The sequence below is a fragment of the Castor canadensis genome, chromosome 16 (assembly GCF_047511655.1).
Source record: "Castor canadensis chromosome 16, mCasCan1.hap1v2, whole genome shotgun sequence".
NCBI lineage: Eukaryota > Metazoa > Chordata > Mammalia > Rodentia > Castoridae > Castor > Castor canadensis.
In genome coordinates, this window is record NC_133401.1 from 42,471,278 (window position 1) to 42,492,605 (window position 21,328).

Genomic DNA, 21,328 nt, shown 5'->3' on the forward strand with positions numbered 1-21,328 from the left:
CTCTTCATATGAAGTTGTGCATGAGATATGTATATTACCCTTTCTGGTGTTTGAAATTTGGGAACCTGGGTATCTGTGCAACTCTTGCTAGGAGAACAAGTGGTTGTGTTACTTGTCAGTCAGTTGTTGGCTATGTTACTGCAATTTAAGAAAAGAAAATCAAGTGTGGAAAGTGGGGTGTTTCTTTGTCCTTAGTTGATTGCAGCAGTAATTGCTTTTAACTGTCTCTCTGAGATATTCGGTGCTTCCTCTTCTACGAAATTATCTTTGATAGCATAAAAAAAAAAGCTAAAGATTCTTAGTCTGAACCATGCTTAAGAGAAAGGTATAAAGCACCAGCAGAACAACATTTTAAGAATTTTAATTTGGGTTTTGCTTTGTAGAGGTGAATGTATTTCGATTGGAAATGGAAGGCATTACAGTTAAAGGAAAAGGTTGCCCCAAACCAATTAAATCTTGGGTCCAGTGTGGAATTTCCATGAAGATCTTAAATTCCCTCAAAAAGTAAGTGATTATCCACATTTTTCAGTGCTTTCCTACTCAAAATAGCCTTTTCATACAAGTATCTTTCTTGGCTACATTTTTACTCTAGCAGAAAAACTTACTCCTTTTTTCCTGTGGTGGTGGGGATCCAACCCAAGGCCTTGCATAATGTTTACTACTTAGGGTATATAATTCAATGGTACGTGTATGGCCTTGTGCAGCCATCTAATTTTAGAACATTTTCATAGTCCCAAAAAGAAACTTGTGTCCATTAGTAGTTAGTCTTCTTCCATCTCCTATACTGTGGGCAGCCATTAATGTACCTTCTGTGTCTGTAGGTTTGGACATACTGACATTTCATATAAGTGGGATTAGTTAATATGTAATTTTTTCTTTATTTTCACTTGTGATAATGACAGTGTTTTCAAGGTTCATCTCTTGGTACTTCATTCCTTTTTATTGTCAAATGATATTTTATTGTGTGGCTATACACATTTTAGAAAAGCTTATTTTTATGGGACTCTGAGGAGTCCATATATTGTGATTCTTATTTGTCTTCTTCCTTTTGTTCTCTTTTTAAGGCATGGCTATGAGAAGCCTACGCCAATCCAAACCCAAGCGATTCCTGCCATAATGTCTGGACGTGATTTAATTGGCATTGCCAAGACAGGAAGTGGAAAGACCATTGCTTTTCTATTGCCCATGTTTAGGCACATCATGGATCAGAGGTCATTAGAAGAAGGAGAGGGGCCAATAGGTACCATTCTTCTCATTAAATTATTCTTGAAGGTATCTTTGTTGTCAGTTAGTCAGAAAGACCTGATAGTCTATATAAAAGTTACTATGACTATAAAGATGTCTTTATGTACATTTCCTCTATCAATTTGGCAGTTTGGGGCTGATTTCCCCTTACCAGCAGGTGGAGTGAGAATCTTCAGAGCTCTGGAATGACATCTCAGAAGTATAAAAACAGCCTCTCCTGGCACAACTCAGTTTTTAAACTCTGACCTGGCAGGTAGACCCCTCATGCACCTATCTGTTTATTTATGTTGAGGTTTTGTTCTTGGCCCAGCATCAATGGATACACAAGCTCAATATAGAAGCTAGTAGGGAAATGTGTTTTCCCAGGCTTGTTTTGGCTTTACAAGGCTATTGTGCCAGCATTTCATTCAGGATTAGGTCTTCAGAATCACACATCTTGATTCATTTTGGCAGAGATATCTTCTGCGAATTTGAGTAGGGCTTGGAAAATTGTTCAGCTCTTTTCTTGGAAACACAGGGCACAGTGTATGTCTCCTCTGTGCCCTCAGACCAGGGTTGTTTCCGGAAGCAGCGGTATGGCTTCTGCAACACAGTGAGTCATTTGATTTTCTTTGTTCTGTGATTTGCTGTTGAGAACTATTTGCATTCTGCTTAACCAAGTATTTTCCTGAGGACTGAGTGTGGCATTTAATTCTCATTTATTTTCTTGTAGCATGTTTTTAAAAATGTACGTTCCTTTCATCACAATCTCTGCCATTACAAAGCTTTTGAAATAGAATTTTCAGAGTTACATAAAAAAACAAAAATTTCACTGAGACCTGAACTTTATTGCAGAGGTTAAATTTAGCATTTTAAAGCATGGCCTCTCAAGAATCTTGGTGGTTAGGCTTTTGACATATTTATCTTTTCAGCTGTCATCATGACTCCAACTCGAGAACTGGCTTTACAAATTACTAAAGAGTGTAAGAAGTTTTCAAAGACCTTGGGACTTAGAGTGGTCTGTGTTTATGGAGGAACAGGAATCAGTGAACAGGTAGTTACAAAAGAAACATTCCTTTTTTCTGTCTTTTCTGAAATTGATTCAATAAAGAACTAATTTTTTCCATTTTAATGTTTTGAATAGTGAATGTTTCACATATCTTAAAGTATATTAAATGTGAAAATAATCACAAGAATGAATTATGTGCTGGCATTGTAGCTTATGCCTGTAAACTCTAGCACTTGGGTGGCTGAGGCAGAAAGGTCACAAGCTCAAGGCCACCACGAGCTACATAGTGACACCCTGTCTCAAAAAAATGTTAAGTAGGACGAATATGTTCTGAGATCTATGCACAGCATGGTTGATAATACTCATATACTTAAAAATCTGGTAAGAGTAGATCTTAAATGTCTTTACCACAAAAGAAAAAATTGGTAATTATGTATAGTGATGATATATTAATTAACTGGATTATGGTAACTATTTCAGTTTGTATTTAAAGTATGTATACCTTAAATACATACTGATTTTTTTTTTTTGTGGTGCTGAGGATTGTACCCAGGACCTTGTACATGCTAGGCAAGTGCTCTGTGAATGAGCTACATCCCTACCTCCTAATGCATTTATATTTTGTTAAATTATACCTTACTAAACCTGGGGAGAGAGAGAACTTGTATTATTTTACATTTATTTTAGAATTTTGGACTCACTTTTGCATAGCATATCCTTTTGCTCCATGAAGGTAGATACTTTTTTATTTTATAGATGGGAAAATATTCAGAAAGATGAATACAGTTGATCAGTTGGGTTAATAAGAGCTGGAGTTTGCCCCAAGACCTAGGTCTTCTGATTCCCAGACCAACATTTATTGTCTCTCATGCATGCTGACATCTTTAAAGGATAGTGGTTAATGGTAGGCATTAATATCAGGTTTTCATCTGCATTCTTAAATGAAATCATTTAAGAATTATTTAAACCAACCTTGGCTCTTTTAAGTTGGCATTTCTACAGATGTCTTCTAAAGAATGATAGTAATCAGATATTTTACCTAGAAAGAAAAAAAAATAGCTTTTAGGATCACATAAGTTCTGGAAATGTTGGATTATGCAAGGTTAAAGTAAGTTTCTTTTTTATGATCTTATTCTCATATAATAGTTGTACAGATGGATACACTGTGTTGTTTACATATATACTTAGAATATATTGTAGTTGGATTTACCCCCTCCATCATTCTCCCTCTCTCCCCACCCCAAAAGTGAGTTTCTTTTCTTCAAGGGTTCTTAATCTTTAACAAACTAATGTATGTTGTGATACCAGAAAAATGGGATAAAGTAAGTGGCATTTTCTGAATTTAAACACAAAACCCTTTCTTAGGATGAGTGTTACAAGAACACACCTTGGGAATATTTGTTTTTGTTACCCAAATGCTATTTTAGATACTTGAACTTAGGTGATTTTCCAAGTTTATCTTTGCCAATTTGTTCATAGTAAGCAATACAGTTATATAACAATTTTAAAAAAACAAAAGATAAGTGCTCAGAGTACACACAGAGAGCAGGCAGTGAGGTGTGCTTTTGCATGGTGATCCACTCCTTTTGACTGTGCTTTGGAACCTCTGGGGCTTGAAGTTCCACCATCAGGACTGGGTGGGAGCAATGTTGCCTGGCTCACCTCATCAGCCCACCTTGGCTTTGTAGTGAGAGGAGCATCCCTGACCTCTTTCAGACAAGGAGGAGAAGGGAAGAGAGTTAGATAAAAAGTGACAGAAAAAGAATGTCTGTAATTGTCCGAACTGAGTCAGGACAACTTCAGCTCTTTTGACAAGGGTGTGATGATGGATTTTTTTTTTTTCATTTTTCTTTTATTCATATGTGCATACAAGGCTTGGTTCATTTCTCCCCCCTGCCCCCACCCCCTCCCTTACCACCCACTCCTCTCCCTCCCTCTCCCCCCCCCAATACCCAGCAGAAACTATTTTGCCCTTATTTCTAATTTTGTTGTAGAGAGAGTATAAGCAATAATAGGAAGGAACAAGGGTTTTTGCTGGTTGAGATAAGGATAGCTGTACAGGGCATTGACTCACATTGATTTCCTGTGCGTGGGTGTTACCTTCTAGGTTAATTCTTTTTGATCTAACCTTTTCTCTAGTACCTGTTCCCCTTTTCCTATTGGCCTCAGTTGCTTTAAGGTATCTGCTTTAGTTTCTCTGCGTTAAGGGCAACAAATGCTGGCTAGTTTTTTAGGTGTCTTACCTATCCTCACCCCTCCCTTGTGTGCTCTTGCTTTTATATGATGGAATTATTTTTGAAAGACTTTCAAAAGACTCAAAATACATGACTGAAACTATCTGGAATATGTCCTGTTCACTGTTATGGATGAATTCACTGTGATTAGGAGCGACAGCCATAGAGGATCACCTGGAGTTCCTCGGCTGGCGGAGTGGCTCAAGTTATATAGCGCCTGCCTAGCAAGTGTGAGGCCCTGAGTTCAAATCACAATGCCACAAGAAAAAAGCAAACAAAAAAATGGAATTCCAGAAGAAATTTAAATATGAGTATTAACAGATGACAAACAAGAAACTGCAATATAAGTAATCAGTTCTTAAAATTAAACAAAGTAACCATCAACAAATGTATTTATAGAATAACCTCATACATAAGTGTATATTATTTATATAGAGGTCAAACAAGTTGATCATGCCTAGGGCACTTAATTTGGTGTTTTGGGTTTTTTTTTGGTGGTACTGTGGCCTCATCCTTGCTAGGCAGGCACTGTACCACTTGAGCCATTCCACCAGTCCTCTGTTTCATTCTGAAAATGCAGGTTGTGACTTAGCAATATTGATTTCATGATTTACTAATGGTGGCGACCCTAAATTTGAAAACATTGATCTCTATATATAAGTACATATTTTACTACTCTGTCACTTTGCTTTCTTGGTTTGGGGGGCAGTGGCAAATTAAAATTGGTAAAGTTCTTTGTTTTCATTGGTTTCAAATTTATGGTACCAGGTGGCCATACTGCTGTGACTTGCTCCCTTAGTGGGGCTCCAGCATTCCAAAGAATTAAGCAGGAGACTTTGGAGTCTTCTAGTCAGACTTTATCTTGCCGCATGGAGCCATGCATGGGCCAGATGGACTGTTTTTAAATTTGATTAAGCATTAGTAATGAATGGATTATACAATTTCATCTTTTTTTTATTAGATTGCTGAGTTGAAAAGAGGTGCTGAAATTATTGTTTGCACACCTGGTCGAATGATTGACATGTTAGCAGCAAACAGTGGTAAGTCAGGGATTTTTTTTTTTTTTGTTCTTTTTTTTTTTTTTTTTTTTAACTTTACACATTTTTTATGGTTTTTGTTGTTGTTGTTGTTGTTAAAGCAGACATAAGAAACCAACAGAGGGTTTCTACATTTCTTCTTAAAGCTGTAATATCGTAAAATTTGTACTTTGACAAGTTTATTGTCAAAAGCATTAATAATTGTTTTGAGATTCAATTTAACATTTCTTTGTAGAGTTAACTCTGTACAATCTTTTTAGCATTTAAGTTGGATTCTTAATCCATTCTTTTGCCTAGCTTTGCTTTACAAAGGGTTGGGTGCTGGTCTTTTTTTTTTTTTCCCCTCCCCACGCCCCCAGCTGGGGATTGAACCCAGGGCCCTGTGCATGCTAGGTAAAAGCATTCTACCACTGAGCTACATCACCCACCCCCATCTTGTCTTTATTATAAAATTTAGACTTTTTCACCACATGAGCTAGTATTTTACAATACTAGGTAAATTAAGATATTGCAGCTTCAAGAAATTTTATCTTTTGTAAATATTGCATGTTTTTAGCTCAAATGTTTTGCTTTGTTAAATTATTCCCTATCAAAACTGTTACTAAACTGTTGACATTATTTAACTTCTGTGGAGAAAGGCCCTTCAAGATTTATAGAACTGGGCTTCCGAGACTTAAACCATCAAAGGTAGGTCAATTTAATGCTGTTCCCAACCTTGCAAAACTAATTGGGGCTGCACGTGCTAGTGTGAAGTACTTAAGTATTAGGAAGCACTATTTTGGCTCATTTTTTTTTTTTTTTTGAAGGAAACGCTTTCAAAGGTTTTCATTGCAGTATTCAAATATACATAATAGAGTGTTAAAAACTGAGTATGCATGTTTCTAATAGCATTCTGCTTGAATTTCCTTATCAATTCTAATTCTACATGAAGTTGAAAAAGTGACATCAAAGTTGTTTGATAAGTCATTGTGCTTGTGTAGCATATGAAAGGTTTTGGGATGAACGCTGATTAAATAATCCCTTGGTTTTTTTCTCAATGCTGCATTGATTAAATCTTCTGAAATTCATCTTGATTAATTTTACCTTTTTCCTTTATCTGTCCTTTTGATTTATCTTTAATAACTATTTTATACATGTTTTTGCCAGGTGATTGATTCAACAGTTGATAGCAATGCTTGTATTAATCCCTTAGAAAGAGCTTCGTTTGTATTTGGTTTTCACCGGTTAAGAAGCCAGGAACATTTATTTAAACCGGTGGGAACACTTAATAAAATTGGATTTGTATATGTACATAGGCAAGTGTATTTATGTGTATTGTATTTGGTATTCCAAGTTTTTGTGAAATGTGTTAGTTACCTAATCATGTTGAATAGCTTCTCGTGATGGTTCCACATGCCCACTTACGGAGTGTCTAACTATGTGGAAATAGACTAGAAGTAGTAGAGAAGTTTTCTGCGTGTCAAGTAGTTAGCACTGGACTTGCTTTCCACACATACGCTGTAATCTCTAATATGTTTTTTCCTAGGTGATGCTGTCAGATAATGGCTGATGTGGCTCGATGCTTCATCTCAGTCTTAGTTTTATGATGTGTTTTGGAGAGGGCTGTTTTCTGAATTTTACAGGTTCTTCAGGCCCTATGATGGTATGCAAGAGACGAGTTTGACAAAATAAAGGGCCTCATATACCCATTGTCAGAAAGTATTTGCCTCTAGATTAAGACATTGTATATCAAAATTTCTTTTCACTGTTTAAAGACACCTAACCTACCCCTCTGGTTAAGTCAGGCATTTTAGTTCCCTTTACAGTTTTTTAAAGTTCTTGGTAGTCATAAAATGAATGGGGCTGATTTTTAGTTTTCTTTTTGTCTTTTTTTTTCTTCCCATCTTAGGTCGGGTGACAAATCTTCGAAGAGTGACATATGTTGTTTTAGATGAAGCAGATAGAATGTTTGACATGGGTTTTGAACCACAGGTAAATAAATTCCTTTTTTTTTAATTGTGCTGGGTGTACATTGTGGCATTTACAGAAGTTCTAACGGTATATCAAATATATCATAGTTGAATTCACTTCCTCCATCATTCTTCTTTATCCTCTCTCCCCCCTAAATTAAATTTTTTAAGTAGTTTTAATTTTTTTTAACTTTTTGAGACAGGGTCTCACTATGTAGCCCAGGCTGTCCTTAAACTTGGTGTGTAACCCCAGCTGGCCTTAAACTCATGATCTTCGTGCCTCAGCCTCCCAAGTGTATGTGCTACCATACTGCACTTCTTAAATGTTGGAAATGTAAACCTATAACCTCAACTGCCGTGAGAATGAAATATTTGTGTGGTCTCAAACTTACACATACTTCTGGTGCCTGGTAATGCAGCTGGGTTTGGGTTGCATGGAATTAAAATAGTTATGTTTTAGATTCCTCATAAAATTCATCTAAAGGCATTGTTGGTCAATCTAGAATTACAGAACTAATAAGAGGGCCTTAAACTTTCATATCTTCTAGTTTTCATTATCTTTCCAAACATTTTAATTCATGCTTTTAACTAACTATGTGATCTGGCTAGCATGTGTTATATGTATTTGACAAATGTGAAAATTAGGCTCAAAGTATTTTGTCTAGCTTAGGTTTTTATATTTCTTGTGTATGTAATTTCCTCAAGCACAAAAGTTCAGTGATGGATAAGTGGTAGAGCCTGGCACAAAGCCCTGAGTTTAAACTCCAGTGTATCCCCCAGAAAACAAGTAAACAGGATTATGATAATATTTGAACCATGTGAGAAACAGGGAAAGGAGGCCTGTTGGCTTGGAGTAGAGAGCTTGGTAACATCCTTTAACTCGTCAAAAGTCTGAAACTTGAAAGGTGCACTGAATTTGTTCATTTAGTCTAGAGGAATAGAACTGGAACCCAGTGGAGAAACCATAGGGAACTTGATCTGAGCTTAGTGTGAAAAGGTCTGAGTAAGAGTTATTTCAAGATGAAACTGGTTGCTTTGTGAGAGGTGGTGGATACTGAGTAGCCTTCTCATTCAGGGGTTCAAGCAGAGGCACTGGGTCCATTTGTGGAGCTACTAGAGTGAATTGAAGCATCAAATGAAGATGGAACTACATGCCCCTTACTGCCTTTGTCAGTCATGTGAGGTCTTAGATTTTGTGACCATGCCTAAAGTAAAGTGATAGAACTTTTTCCTGAATGAGTTCAAAACAATGCTTTCCATTGATATACAAAATGTGAGTCATTCCTTGTCATAAGCACCTACATGTATATAAGGACATGTGTATGTGAGCCCACGTGTAACCAGGTTTCAGCAAAATAACCAATTATTCGGCATTTCTCCCTTGTGTATGTGTGTACTAACATCTATGTAATTGGGAAAATCCTGAATATATTTTTTAATTCCAAAAAACCCATCTAGAGAGAGGAACATTTATAGTTAATTAATGGTTATTTTTGTGAACTTACTAGATTAAAAAACACAGCTTAGGGCTTCAGTGTAATGGGGTACTATGTAAATCAAAGCTGGTGTTGCTGAGTGTGAATCTACATCTGACATATACTGAGAGAAGAGTAGGCAGGCATTCGAATACTTCCAGGCAAGGTTCTACATGAAGAAAAGAATGGACATTGAGAATTAACTCAAATCACATATAATGACATGGGCAGTAGTATAGGACTCTGCTAGGTGGCCCAATACTTATGCAGATTTTTATAAATTGCCTTAAACTTAGCACTGCAAAAAGTTTGAGCTATATTCTAGAGGGTAAGATAATAGGATTTAAAAAAAAAAGAATAAATCTGTATAAGTGATTGTTTAGTTTGCCTTTCTTAAAACTTACTTTTTTTTGGACTTAAGAAAAATTACAGACTTGTAATGGTTATATTTCTAAGTGCTACAAGAGAGTAGAAGAAATATTTTTAGAGCTAAATACATCTGAAGGGTGGTATTAGGCTTCCATTTGCCCCATTTGAAATGGAAATCATTTTAAAATTAGCACTGCAAGAGTGGCTTTCCATGAGAAATTGCTCCATTTTTCCTTGGTTTGTTTTTCCTTTTTATTATTTTTGTGGTTTTTGGAGACAGAATCTTGCTATGTTTTCAAGGTTGGTTTCAAATTCCTGGACTCAAGTGCTTATTCTGCCTCAGCCTCCCAAGTAGCTGGGACTGTACAGTGCCACTGTGCCTGGCCTTTTTCTTAAAGAACAAGAAAAGGGAGGTGTGGCTCAAGCTGTAGAGCACCTGCTTTGCAGGAGCAAACCCCAGTCCCACCCCAACCCCCCCCCCCAAAAAAAAAAAGAAAAAGAAATTTGCTTGGTCCAGAGATTGAGCTCAAGCAGTAGAGTGTCAGCTTTGTAAGCATGAAGTTCTGAATTCAAACTCTAGTCCCATTTAAAAAAAAAAAAAGAAGAAAAGGACTGGAGGTGTGGCTCAAGTGGTAGGGCCTCTGTGTTAACAAGCACAAGACCCTGAGTTAAACACCAGTACCACCCAGGAAAAAAAAGAACAAGAAAACAGATGAAAAGAAATTGGCTGGAAATGGAAATTGATCTTTAGCTCAAGTTAATCATTGTGGAGGTAGTTACCATATTTTGTCAAAATATGCAAATAATACTCCTGTTACATGAATGAAACCATGTATACTTATCAATTATACACTGCAAAGCATGATACTTTCCTGAGTCATTTTAAGGATCTTACTGTCGTTTTTGCTTTTTTGGGTTTTTTTTTTTTTTTTTGGTGGGACTGAGATTTGAACTTAGGGCTTTGTGCTTGCAAAGCAGATGCTCTACCATTTGAACCACACCACCAGTCCATTTTGCTCTGGTTATTTTGGGGATGGAGTCTCTTGAATCATTTGCCCAGGCTGGTCTTGAACCTTGGTCTTCCTGATCTCAGCTTCCCAAGTAGCTGGGATCACAGGTGTAAGCTATTGGCGCCTGGCAGTATCTCACTGTCTTATGGGATATTTAAATAACTTCGAATGCCCTCTCAATTTGGCATCAAAAGTAGGTAACAAGATAGATCATTAGACATCTCAGCATCTCTGTCATCTCTTTTCAGGCCTCCTGTGAAAGGTTAGATGCATAAGCAGTTACTGTTTAATAGCATGGTTGCTATTAAATAAATATTAAATATTGCTATAATTAAATATTAAATAGTATGGTTAGGTATTGAAAGAAGAGAGATATTAAAGAACTTATCTTTTAGTCATGTAATTCTTTACCTCAGAGGAAGGAGAATCAGTGTCTCAAGTGATGACAGAAAAGACTTTTCTTCCCAAGTTTTTGTTAATGTTTTCTTGTAGTTCTGGGTCTAGAACCCAGTGCTCTACTCTTGCCAAGCCATTCTCTGTTACTGAACTACATGCTCCCAGCCCACGAGGTTTCTTTTATGTGTGAGTGGTATCAAGCATTGAAACCAGGGCCTCATTCATGCTAGACAAATGGTTTACCCCTGAGCTATATTCCTAGCCTCTGTCCCCAGGTGTTTTTTGTTTTTGTTTTTCTCTCCCCATGTTTTATTCCTGTCTCAAAGTGTGTTCTAATTCGGTGTTTTTACCAACATATATATTACATCGCAGGGATCATTTTATTTATTTATTTATTTTTTTGGTGGTACTGGGGCTTGAACTCAGGGCCTCCACCTTGAGCCATTTCACCAGCCCTGTTTTTGTGAAGGGCTTTTTGAGATAGGGTCTTGTGAAATATCTGACAGGGCTAGCTTCGAATTGTGATCTTCCTGATCTCTGCCTCCTGAGTAGCTAGGATTATAGGTGTGAGCCGCCGGCGCCCAGCGAGGGATCATCTTTGTAGCTGAAATGTTAGGGTTGTGATACTTACATTCATGAGTAAGTTGATAATCTGCTGGCATATTATTTTCTTGAGAATAAAGAAGGATATCACATATTGCTTAAAGAAGCATCAGACGGGAACAAACTTTTAGGACATCTTTTAAATCAGCATATATCAATGATCTAGAGTTTGAGTCAATGAAAAGTAGGATAAATGCTAACTTGACAGCATAAGAGACTGATGAGTTTTAGCTATGAGAGAAAGGAGAGAGAAAGTAGTGGGGAAGGTTTTAACATAGCAAAAGAGATATACTCTTAACAGCATATTTACAGACATGAACAGATAATACCTGCTGCCAGTCATATAGCACATTCATGAGCATAACGAAGAGGTTTGCCTGGGATGCTGAGCTGACTCATTCAAAGATTTTTAAGTAATTGAAATGGGAACTTCATCTATAGGAAATGGTTTGTCCTTTTAAGTTGCTGTTTAGTAACTCTTAGTAAAAACGTGGGGAAAGAAAAGTATTGTCTTGAACTGTGTTTTTCAGAGTTCCTGCTCACCCATTGAGTTTAAGATATGGTGTGCAGGGGAGAGAAAAGAAAGATTTGTAAAGAGACTCCAAATGGCATTTGTGTACTTTTTTCTTTTTTATGCTAAGAAGTTAAGGAAGTTAGGGGATAATAAGATATATTTAAATTTAAGATAATTATCAAATATTGTTTAACTATGGAAGAGGATTTGGTTGGCAGGAGAAAAATAATGATTTGCTTTTCTCAGTTGCGTGTGTTACATTCACACAGCATTTAGAAGTTATTCAAGGCTGGGGGGGGTGTGGCTTAGTGTTAGAGCTCTTGCCTCTGCAAGTGTTAGAGCATGCGTGAGGCCCTGGGTTCAATTTCCAGCACCACACACAAAAAAAACATTTGCATATTTTTCTTCATTTAAAAAAAATTATATTTACTCAGCAAGTACAGTCAGGAGGACTATAAGATCTAGGCTAGCCTGGGCTACGTAGGGAGACCTTGTCTCAAAAAAAAAAATTCTTTGTTGGGAGGAAGTGCACGCAGTGGTAGCGTGCATGGTGCAAGGCCATGGTTCAGTCTCCAGCTCTGAAGAAACGTCTTTGTCTATGGAAAGTTTGATTATGATCTGTCTCAGGTGAATTTCTTTGAGTTCCTTTTATGTAGACTTTACAGAGGAAAAACATGTCCTCTTAGGGAGGATTGGGTCCTAATCTGTCTCATTTCCTTGTTCTTTGCTTACTTTTCTTAAAATCTTTTTTTTGTTTCTGTTTGCGCCTCAGATTTGATCATTTCCATTGTCTGCCCAGTTTTTTGCTGGTTATTTTTGAGATGGCGGGGGGGGGGGTCTCACTTTTTTGCCCATGCAGGCCTGTACTTTGATTCTCCTGATTTATTCTTTTTGTCATAACTGGGGTGACAGGTGTGTGCCACCATGCCTAGCTATTGATTGAAATGGGGTCTCTCAAAGATTTTTGCCCAGGCCAGCCTTGAACTGCAGTCCTCCCAATCTCGGCCTCCCCAGTAGTTAAGTGTGAGCTATGGTGACCAGACCATTTTCCATCCTGTCTTCAAGTTTGCTGATCCATGCTTCTACATGCTCAAATCTGTCTTTGGTTTCTAGTCAATTTTAGATTTGTTGTACTTTGTAGCTTTAGAATTTGTTTTCTGGAAAGTATTCATAAGTTGCTCCAGCTGGTCTAAAACTTGTGACCTTGCCTCAGCTTCTTGAGCAGGTGAGAGTGCAGGTGTGTGCCCTGTGCCTGGCGAAGATAGTTGTTTTAAAGTTTTTGTCTAGCAGACCTGCCAACACCATCTTTTTCACAGACAGTTTGTATTAACTAGGTTTCTTTCCTTTGAATGGGCTATCCTCTCCTGTTTCTTTGTATGCCTGATGAGGTTTTATTGAAAACTGGGTGTTTGAATCTAGTAATGTAACTCTGAGTTAAGAGTCTTCCTTAGTGTTTGCTGTTGTTGCTGTTTTGATTGTTGTCAGTGGTCTCTGCCAGGGATCAGTCTGAGGTGTAAACTTAAGGTCTTATGTCTTTTTCTTTTCCTTCATTTTTTATTAGTGTATATTGTACAAAGGAGTTTATTGTGATTTCTCATGTCTTTTTTGTCTGAGTCTGTCCCTTTCTCTGAGAATGTGTGGCTACTTTCTAATTTTCTCTCTGTATTCAGTTGCTGTTCAGTGTCTTTGTCTTTAATGTTTTATTCCCCAAAAGGGACAGAAAGAACAATGAAGGGAAGAAAAAGGAGGCACTGGCTTTTAAATCCCCTGAAAGTCACTTCAGCTGTAGGAGGAGGGTCTTATAGCAATTTGGGAGGTGGGTGCCACGATAATGACCACTTCCTCTGTCTATACCCCAATTATGAAAAGTAATAGTCAGCACACATCCTTGGTATTTAGAGTACCAGGATCCTTTTTGCTCAGCCTGGTTCCTCCAGGATGTGCAGACTGCTCTAGGAACATGTGCACACTTCTCTGCTGCGGGGCAGGGGACACCACCTGGGTTGTTGCTCCTGTGCTAAACACTCAAATTTGGTGGAAATTAATCACAGTTTACCTTCCACGTCTTCCCCTGGAAGTTTCAAACCTTCAGGAGGTTCCAGGATTCCAAAATAGTTACATCAGACAGAATTTGCTATTGTGGCAGTTATCTAGGTGGAAAGACAGGTTCCTGATTGCTTCCCACTCTGCCATCGTTCTGTACTCATCCTTCTTTGGTCTGCTTTTATTGCATATTTCTAGCACTTAACAATGCTTGGCACATAAGGTGTGCTTACTAAAAATGTGTTGAATAAATGAAGGAAAACAATGCTGGAACTCCCTAGATGTACTCTTAAAGACCACTGAATTTATTGATGGGGTTGTAAGGTGAGTGATAGATTAGACAAAGATGGATGGCAGTTTGACTATTCACCTGAGCGTGTGGAATTGTCATTTTTTGAGATAGTATAATTAACAGCAAATTAGAGGTTAGAATAAGTTCTGCTGTTCTAAGGTAAAAAAATGTAAAATATCTATAAGTAGTTGTCAAAAGTTCCTTCTAGGACTGTGGGCATGGCTCAAGTAGTAGAGTACCTGCTTAGCAAGGATGAGGTCCTGAGTTCAAACCCCAATACTGCCAAAAAATTAGTTCCTTCCACTTGCTTTTAACTTATATAAGTTTTGGAGACTTACAGACACAGTATTTGTTCTGTTTTCTTAGGTCATGCGCATTGTGGATAATGTTCGTCCTGATCGACAGACTGTTATGTTTTCAGCTACCTTCCCCAGAGCTATGGAGGCTTTGGCTCGCAGAATTCTGAGTAAACCCATTGAAGTACAAGTTGGAGGCAGGAGTGTGGTTTGCTCAGACGTGGAGCAGCAAGTGGTAGGTACTTAAGAAGATCTTCAATCCTCTTACTGTGTAGATCGTTTTGGCATCACTGTTTGTGAGGTAGACAGATACTTGTGAAATTAAGTAGTGTGCATCAGTGTTCTGCCAGATACACTTCATTGTTCTCTTATGTGGAGCTGACTGTTTAAAACGCTCTTTTTGTTTCTCCCACCAGAAGTGGGGGGCTGAGCACACCTATCTTGATCTTTGGTTACTAGGATTTGTGGTTAAGTACAGAAAGAACTGATGATCATTTGCCTACCTTTGAGAAGTTCTTATTCTCTGAAAGTTTGCAGGATTTTTTTTTTTCTATTTGTTGGCTTACCAGTTAAAAAATCAAAAATTTCCCAGCTCTTCCTTAAATTATAGGATGTTGTTAGTGTTTATTCCTTCACCACAAATTAAGGAATAAATGAATATTTCTGCTCAAGGTACACATTTGCATTTTTTACTCCATTAACTTGGTACAATTTGGTGTTTTCAGATTGTGATTGAAGAAGAAAAGAAATTCTTGAAGTTACTCGAGCTTCTAGGCCATTATCAGGAATCGGGATCTGTCATTATATTTGTGGATAAGCAAGAACATGCTGATGGTCTTCTGAAGGATTTAATGAGGGCGTCTTATCCTTGCATGTCTCTTCATGGAGGTAATGCTTAATTTCATTCACACAAGAAATATCTTTTATATCCTTATCCTTGACTTGCCAACATTGTCCTATGTGTTCTGAATAATATTTGCTTCGTTTCTATAATTTCATATCATTTATACCAAAGGGATTTACTTATAGCAGCTTTCTGTGGTAAGCGTCCATGTCTTAGAGACTATAAAAATCATACAGGCACGCATTGGTTTGACCAAATTTCAATACTTTTAAATCAGTTAAGGAAGAATTAAAGTGAAACTTTTCGGATTTCCCTTATATTTGTCCCATTGTACATGCTTCCTGGAGATTCTTGTGATGCACCTAGAGATTTTATTGCAATTTTAAAGTAACGTCTTAATTTCTGTGACATTGAAATATTTACATATATGTGGGGCTTAAAACAAAACATGTGGAACAGTTTGAATTACCTTCATTAACTAGGTGTTCTCCCTAGCAATGGCTTTGCGTAATGAACTGCTTCCCAGTTTAGTGGCAGCAGTTGTTTTCTTAGGTTTCTGTAGCTTGGGCTCAGCTCAGCACATCTACTCATTGTTTCATCCTGTGTCTCCAGGGATGGCTCAGTTGGGCTGGGGATCTATTTCCAATTTGCCTCATTTATATGGCTGGTAGGTTAGTACTGGCTCTTTTTTTTTTTTTTTTTTTGAGTCCCCAGGAGGGGGTGCACCATTTCTGGAAGTACTGCAATACCAGGTTGATGCGTGGAGTGGACGGAGCAAGCCCCTATTCCATCTTTCCTGTTCCAAAAATCCATTTAATGTATTGTCCTCGGATAGAGGACGTATCAGATATTAAACTGATAAGAACAGATACTACACTTGATCTTAGCCAAAAGGCCGAGAAGTGATTAGTACTGGCTCTTAACTGGGAGTTCAGTCAGCCTGTTGGCCAGGGGCCCCTGTGGACCTCTGTGAGGCGTTTTGGCCAAGAACCAGAAACTGGCAGGTGATTACGGATGATACTGGGTATTGGCTCTATTCTGTGCCATTGGTTTATATGTCTGGTGCATGCCCAGGTTATTTCATTTTAATTCCAGTCTTTTTTGCACTTACTTTTTAAAAATTAGGGCTTGCCAGGTACTGGCTCATTCCTGTAATTCTAGCTACTCAGGAGGCAGAGATCAGGAGGATCTCCATTCAGAGCCAGCCTGGGCAAATAGTTTGCAAAATCCTATCTTAAAAAACCCAACACAAAAAATGATTGGTGGAGTGGCTCAAAGTGAAGGCTCTGGGTTCAAACTCTAGTATCACTTAAAAAGGGGAGGAGGGGGGCTTAATTTTTAGAACAGTTTTAGGTTCATAGTAAAACTGAGCAGAAAGGATAGGAGTTGACTATATCCCCCGCCCCTTTCCCCAGCCTTCCTCATTATTAAGGCCCTGCAACAGAGGGGTTCATTTGTTAAAAATCAGTGAACCAGTTTACTGTTTCCATACTAAATATGTAAGTTGTTAAACATTGGTTTTTTGACACAGGGCCTCACTTTGTAGCCCTGGCTGCCTGGAATTCACAATTCTCCCACCTCCAGCCTCCTGAGTGATGAGATTATAGACCTGCTAAAAATGTTTTTGTTGCCACTTGTTGCAGAGTTTCTAGTCTAGAACTTTAGTTTTTCTCCATATTTGAAACACAGAGTCACATTTCTCACCCTTGATGATTTCTTCTTTGTCTTATATGTACTTTAAATTTTAAATATTTTGATTAACAGTTATTTGTCAAGTTGGCAGAGTGGTTCAAGTGATAAAGTGTCTTCCTAGCAAGTGTGAAGCCCTGAGTTCAAACCCCAATACCTCAAAAAACAAAAAACAGAAAAAAAAACCCCAAAACACTGATTTGCCTATGTAAGTTTTATATCTCAAAGTGCATTCCAAATGTATTCTTTGGACAGTTCTGAGTCTCTGAAAGAGAACTAGAGAGTTTTGGTTTGATGTTGAGTCTTATAATTAAACTCAATTAATACACAGGTAAATAAAGTCCCAGTTGCTTTATAAATTTATGAATGGAGAAGGTAAGACTTTTTAAAACTTGAAAAAAGTATGTATAACCATGAAATTCCTCATGTGGTATACTGCTTTAAAGTTCCAGGCCAGACTAGGTTACGCAGTGAGACCCTGAAACACCAGACTGCTCTGAGAGGACAGAGAGCTTCATGGAGACTTTTGACATGCACTGTTAATACTGATTTGGGGAGGGTTTAGCTCACTGGTAGAGTGCTTACCATGCCCAGCACATGCAATGACCTGGGTTTGATCTCTAGCACTAAAAACGAGAAACCTGAAAAAAGAGAAACCAAAAGTGTTTTGGTTTTGTGCCAGGAATAGAAAATAGGAACTCAGCTACCTTAAATTGTAAGGAAATTTTATTATTTCTCTTATTAAATCCCATGGCAAAGTGATTCAAGGATCGCTTCAGTGGCTTGACATCACCAACTTGTGGCTTGTTCCCCGCCATCATAAGACTGTTAGATTGGCCACTCAGCAGTTTTCAGGGTGATCAAGAGGTAGAATCGGTTGTCATAGATAAGATAAGCTTCAGATAAAGAAGGCTTTTCCATGTGTCTGTGTACGTCTTTTTCTTACCATTTTTATTACTAAAAATCTTGAACATAAAATCTGAGAGAATTGTGTAGCAAATACCCTTATATCTGATACTAGATTCTACCACCAGCATTTTGTTGTATTTATTATATCTTCAACTGTTTTCTACCCACGTGTGAATTTTTCTTAGTTTTTTGATGTGTTCCAAAGTAAGTTGTAGCATCAGCTCACTGTGTTTCACTTCAATTTCATATTCCTAGTACTAGTTGAATGTTGAAATTCGTATTTTAAAAATGAAGCTATAGACAAACTGCTAAAATGTAAGCTCTAAGCAAACCATTTGATGAGTTTCATAAATGCATGTAAGCTGTGACACTCAAGCCCTTGTTAAAATATAATGTTCACACAAATCCCCCAATCCCACATTTTCTTCAAGCATGAGGCAACTGTTTTAAACATTTTTTTTCCAACAGATTAGTTTTGCCTATTTTAGAATTTCAGAGAAGTGGAGTCATGCATTATTATTCACTCAGCACATGCTTCTTGAGATGAATCCATGCTGTTGCAAGTGTCAGTTGTACTGGGGACCTAGGGCCTTGCTGTTGCTAAACAAGCACTATACCCAGTTCAAGTATTTTCCAGTTAGGAATTGAGTTGCTGTTAAATGTTCAAGTTAAGGTTTTTATGTAAATGTAAGTTTTCATTGCTTGGTGGAGATAATCAAGAATGAGATTATTGGGTTGTATGGTAAATTTATTTAAGAATACTTTTCCTTGTATTTATTCTGGTTGGGGTTCATGTAGCTTTTAGAATCTGTAAATTTGTGGCTGTTATTTCCTTATTGTTGCTTGCTTATTTGCTTTTTCCTGCTTTTGTGTTTTCTCTTAATAGAACTCCAATTTTTATATGTTTTGATCTTTTGATAGTGTCCACCTATCACTGATGCTTTATGCAGTCGTTGTTAGACTTTTCCCCTCTATAATGCAAAATGGACAATTTCTTTTACTCTGTCTTCAACTTCGTTGGGGTGTGTGTGTGTGTGTTAGACAAACCAGATGAGCAGTTAAGTCCATCTGGTGAATTTTTAAATTCAGTTATTGTGGGTTTTTTTTTTTTAGTTCTAAAACTTCCAGTGGGTTCTCTTATTTTTTCTTGTTTTTCTCAGTAGTTTTCAGGCATTCATTACAAGTGTTTTTTTTGTTTTGTTTTGATTTGTTTTGTTTTTAAAGTCCCTGATCATAGCATAGATCTTTAACATCCTGAATAACTGTAACCTTGGGGTTATGTTGACACCAAACTATCAATTATCTTTTCATTTTCTTTTATGTTTCTGTTTCTTTGTATGTTTAATAACTGGTTTTTACACTGGACTTTATGAATGATACATTTAGAGATTCTGAATTCTTAGTGTTCCCTTGTTTTTCTTTTTCTTTTCTTCTTTTTTTTTTCTAAATAATACATTAATTTGGCCAGATGTAGCCTGTAAACTCTGCTTTTCTTGTAATGGGCATCATCTGAAATCTCAAGCTGATTTTTTTTTTTTTTTTTTTAAGCCATACTGCCATTTGGACTCTGCTCAATGAGTGTGTGCTTTAGGTATTAGCAAGATACTTGGCTCTCATGCACACTTGAGCATTGCCTGCTCTGTTTTTGTTTTTTTTCCCCAAGATTTTCCCCTTTTTCTTTTCCAGTGTGTGTCTTCTAAACTCATTATTATTATTATTATTTTTATTTTTTTTTTTTTTTGGTGAGATTGGGGTTTGAACTAAGGGCTTCACACTTGCAAAGCAGGTACTGTATCATTTGAACAATGCCTGCTGTTCATTTTACTCTGGTTATTTTGCATATGGGTTCTTTTGAACTGTTTGCCCGAGCTTGCCTCAAATGGCAGTCCTCCCAATCTCAGCCTCCAAAGTAGCTAGGATTATAGATGTGAGCCACTGGCATCCAGCCTGAACTCTTTCTGATGGCTCTTTTCATTAAGACAGTTCTGCCAGGTGCTGGTGGTTCACACCTATAATATCTAGCCCCACAAGAAAGCAAAGAGAGATGATAATGAATCTGTGTGTATGTATTAAACCCAGATTTTACGTGATATCTTTTGCAAATATGAGTTTTAAGGTTTGAGGATTCTTTTCTCTATACCAGAGATTCTTGGGTATTCCATCAGAAAATGTGTGGGCATTTTGTACCAGAACACTTTTGTGTTACCTTCCGCTTTGTCATTCATCCCTAACCTCTTGGGTCACATACTGAAGAGAGATAAAGTTGGATACTTTTAAAGTTTAATACATATGTGAAATTCACACAAGGATCTTGTTAAAATGCAGGTTCTGACATAGTAGTTCTGGGTGGGACCTGAGATTCTGCTTTTCTAGTCAGCCAGCTCAGGTGATGCTGCTTCTGGTCCTTGGGCAAAACCGAGTGGCAGTGCTCTAAATATCCCACAAGAGAAAGAGGCAAACGTGATTCCTGTTAGTGCAGGCTGAATGTTTTTGCTTTTTCTTTGTCCCTAAAACGGGTTGAAATTGGCGATTCTCAGATTGGACCTCTGCAGTTATAAGATGGGCAAATTTGGGAGATTCATGAATGAGTGAATAGCCTTTAATCTTGCCACTAACAATTTTAGTCTTATTTCATATTTAATTTCTCTGTCAAAGGAAATGAAAAATTCCAACATGTTTTACAGCTTGTGTCTTTACTCACAGGTATTGATCAATATGACAGAGATAGCATCATAAATGACTTTAAGAATGGAACCTGCAAACTTCTCGTGGCCACATCTGTTGCCGCCCGAGGTCTAGACGTGAAACATCTGATTCTTGTAGTAAATTACAGCTGCCCCAACCATTATGAGGACTATGTGCACAGAGCAGGGCGGACTGGGAGAGCAGGCAACAAGGTAAATGTTGGTTTCTTTTGTATTAAATATAGGCCTTTCTTTAGTATTTTAAGCACTAAATAATAGTAAAGGGGGTATTAGTAGGGTGTACAGAATGATAAATTACTTGTACACATATGCATGTCTGAGTATTGTTAAAATTACTTCCTATTGGCTTTCTATTGGCAGATACTGTCAGCCATTTCTGTGTGTTTAGTTTTTTTTTTTTCCTTCCTTTGCCTAAAAATGCCTATACACATAGATGCATATGTGTATATTTGGGATGTTTTATTGCCTTTTTTTAAGAACATGGGAGCATAAAAAACACCCCACCCCACACTTCATCACACACACACACACGCACACACACACACACACACACAGCTTGCTCTTTTGACTTGTGTATTCTGGTAACTCTAAGTCATTCTTTTGTTTGGTTTTTGAGGCAAGATCTTACTATATTGCCTAGGTTGTCTTCAAATTCCTGGTCTTAAGTGATTCCCCTGCTACCTGAACTATGGGCATGTGCCACAGCTGGCAAAGTCATTCTTTTTTCCTT

At 37.5% G+C, this 21,328-nt stretch overlaps 1 protein-coding gene and 1 non-coding gene across 6 annotated transcripts in view; one reads left to right on the top strand and one right to left on the bottom strand.

Annotated features, from left to right (window-relative positions):
- Ddx46 (DEAD-box helicase 46) overlaps positions 1 to 21,328 on the top strand; it is a 53,727-nt gene that overhangs the window by 15,256 nt on the left and 17,143 nt on the right. For all 5 annotated transcript variants that reach the window (XM_020172903.2, XM_020172904.2, XM_074058781.1 and 2 more), the window contains 8 exons: positions 384 to 504; positions 1,065 to 1,240; positions 2,157 to 2,278; positions 5,429 to 5,507; positions 7,393 to 7,475; positions 14,522 to 14,686; positions 15,177 to 15,339; positions 20,597 to 20,790. In XM_020172903.2, coding sequence (XP_020028492.1) covers positions 384 to 504; positions 1,065 to 1,240; positions 2,157 to 2,278; positions 5,429 to 5,507; positions 7,393 to 7,475; positions 14,522 to 14,686; positions 15,177 to 15,339; positions 20,597 to 20,790 — 1,103 coding nt within the window. The remainder of the gene's footprint in view (positions 1 to 383; positions 505 to 1,064; positions 1,241 to 2,156; positions 2,279 to 5,428; positions 5,508 to 7,392; positions 7,476 to 14,521; positions 14,687 to 15,176; positions 15,340 to 20,596; positions 20,791 to 21,328) is intronic.
- Positions 16,011 to 16,202, bottom strand: LOC141418242 (U2 spliceosomal RNA). The gene has a single exon (XR_012442932.1). It is a non-coding gene; the product is annotated as a U2 spliceosomal RNA (small nuclear RNA).